At 52.5% G+C, this 2,500-nt stretch overlaps 1 protein-coding gene across 1 annotated transcript in view; it reads right to left on the bottom strand.

Moving 5' to 3' along the window:
* Positions 1-838: 838 nt before the first annotated feature.
* Positions 839-2,500, bottom strand: part of LOC310805709 (uncharacterized protein) — a gene marked incomplete at both ends in the record, with an annotated part of 3,626 nt that continues 1,964 nt past the window's right edge. Inside the window, 2 exons of the mRNA XM_083671509.1 lie at positions 839-921; positions 1,708-1,886. Coding sequence (XP_083527635.1) covers positions 839-921; positions 1,708-1,886 — 262 coding nt within the window. The remainder of the gene's footprint in view (positions 922-1,707; positions 1,887-2,500) is intronic.

Here is a 2,500-nt window from a genome sequence, read left to right as displayed (position 1 = left end):
CCTCCGAATGCCCAAAATAGTTGAGGTGTTCGACCACTAACACGTTTCCTTGGAGTCCTGCAGGGGGCGCTTAGTGGCGTAGCACATTAATGCTCATACCACATATTCCAAAGGTTCCTGGTTCGATTCCGACCCTCGACACGTCTGGCATGTCATCCCTCCTCTCTCTCACCCATCCTACCTGTCAACCTCTACTATCTCAATAAAGCAGAAATGCCCTAAAAACATTTAAAGGGACACTTCACAATTTGTTTGTACCTCATACTCACTATGTCCAGCACCATGCCAGTGTTTACACACTGTACTGTTTACACACTGTACTGCAAGTGAAAAACGTTTCACACGCTGCAGTCAAACATGTTACCTACATCCTGCAGTTAAAAATAGAAGAGAAAAAAGTCAGAAGGAAATGACCTCCTGTGACCTCCTGTGACCTCCTGTGACGGAGGAGATGGACATAATAACCCTGTTGTTGTTTTATCATTATTACTTTGTGTTGGTGATTTGTTTGGTTGTTGAGCGAGGAGCATTTCCCTCTGTCCCTGACGGCCGTATGCGATTGTATGTGACCAATGAAATTGGATTTGATTTGAGGTTAAAACTTGTGAAGTGTCCCTTTAAATTGTTCACTTAAAACTGTGAGTGAAGATGTGATGACGTCACAAAGACGTATTCTGATAGGCTGCCGTGTTGGTGACACGCTAGAATGACGTAGGACAATGACCAACCAATCAGACCGCTTCTTAGCTATTAATTTACTAAAGGACATATATGGACATCACAGCGTGGTGCTGGTCTTTCAACAGTGGTTAGATATGGTTCTGTTAACAACATTGCTTTAAACAAGGCACTTTGCAAGGGTATATTTGGAGTTCTTGCTGAGTTCTTGCCGAGATCCTCTGAGGGGGGGGCTGAGGGGGGCTGAGGGGAGGGCTGAGGGGGGGGCTGAGGGGGGCTGAGGGGAGGGCTGAGGGGAGGGGCAGTTACCATGCACTTAACCCAACATCTCCCCCCAGGGTTCGCATGCAGATTTCAAGTAAGAGGGTTGGTTCCCGTTAGTGATATATTGTAGGGTGAAACACACACACACACACACACACACACACACACACACACACACACACACACACACACACAGCTGCTGGAGCCACAGATAAGGCCACAGGTAGAGTTCCTCATGAGACTCACGTTCCTCCAACAGCGCGCTCTCTCTCTCTCTCTCTCCCTCTCTCTCTCTCCCTCTCTCTCTCTCTCTCCCTCTCTCTTTCTCCCTCTCTCTCTTTCTCTCCCTCTCTCTCCCTTTCTCTCTCTCTCTCTCCCTTTCTCTCTCTCTCTCTCTCTCTCTCTCTCTGCTGTCTAAAGGCACAGAGTACACAGTGAGCCCGTTCTCACTGAGGTTAGCGTTAAGGCTATCACGGAGGTCCATCATCATCATCATCATCATCATCATCATCACCATCGACACTAAGGCACAGGGAGTAAAGATGGCCTCCCCCACGTCACGTCAGCCATATGATGACGACGGCGGCGATGAGGTGAGAGGTCATCGCTGGGGGGCGTGGCCCTGGCCCTGGCCCTGACCCTGACCCTGGCCCTGACCCTGACCCTGACCCTGGCCCTGACCCTGATCCTGACCTTGGCCCTGGCCCTGACCCTGACCCTGATCCTGACCTTGGCCCTGGCCCTGACCCTGGCCCTGACCCTGACCCTGACCCCGACTCTTCATGACGGTGTCGTAGGAAGGGGGAGGCTCCATGTCCCAGGGAGGGGGGGTGAAGGGGACAGGGACGGTGGTGGTGGTGGTGGTGGTGGTGGTGGCGGCGGCGGGGGGGGGTCTCCCGCTCTGGTAGTCCTCCGACATCTCTCTGCGGACCCGGTCCAACCTCCTACAAAGAGAGACATGAGGAGGGGGGGGGGGGGGGAGAGATGGGGAGTTAGCAAATGAGGGGGTTGCAGCCATAACATGACCATGATCTTTACCGTAATACTTGTAATAGATAAGAATACAAAACTGTGACTGGAGCGTTTGTATGATGCAACGCGAGCAATGCACTTTCAGACTGTTTCCCTAAAACCTCTGGTTGAATAACAACCTGTTTTCTCAAAAGCACTGTCAAAGACAGTGAAAAAACAGTGAAGAATCGCGCTGTGGAGTATTCTGAGTTGGTTTTTATTGTTTAGTTGAACACTATTTGGTCAAGCAGCCTGGAGCCTGTTTCCCCGCGGCGTGCAGGAGCCACAGGTCCCTCTGGTTCATGTCCCGCGGCGTGCAGGAGCCACAGCTCCCTCTGGTTCATGTCCCGTGGCGTGCAGGAGCCACAGCTCCCTCTGGTTCATGTCCCGCGGCATGCAGGAGCCACAGCTCCCTCTGGTTCATGTCCCGCGGCGTGCAGGAGCCACAGCTCCCTCTGGTTCATGTCCCGCGGCGTGCAGGAGCCACAGCTCCCTCTGGTTCATGTCCAGGGCAGGAATAAGGCTGATAGAGATGTGGGATTCCTGG

Source organism: Argentina silus (assembly GCF_951799395.1).
Source record: "Argentina silus genome assembly, chromosome: 6".
Taxonomy (NCBI): Eukaryota; Metazoa; Chordata; class Actinopteri; order Argentiniformes; family Argentinidae; genus Argentina; species Argentina silus.
Note: the sequence above shows the minus strand (reverse complement) of the source record. Positions and strands in the feature narration are given on the sequence as shown.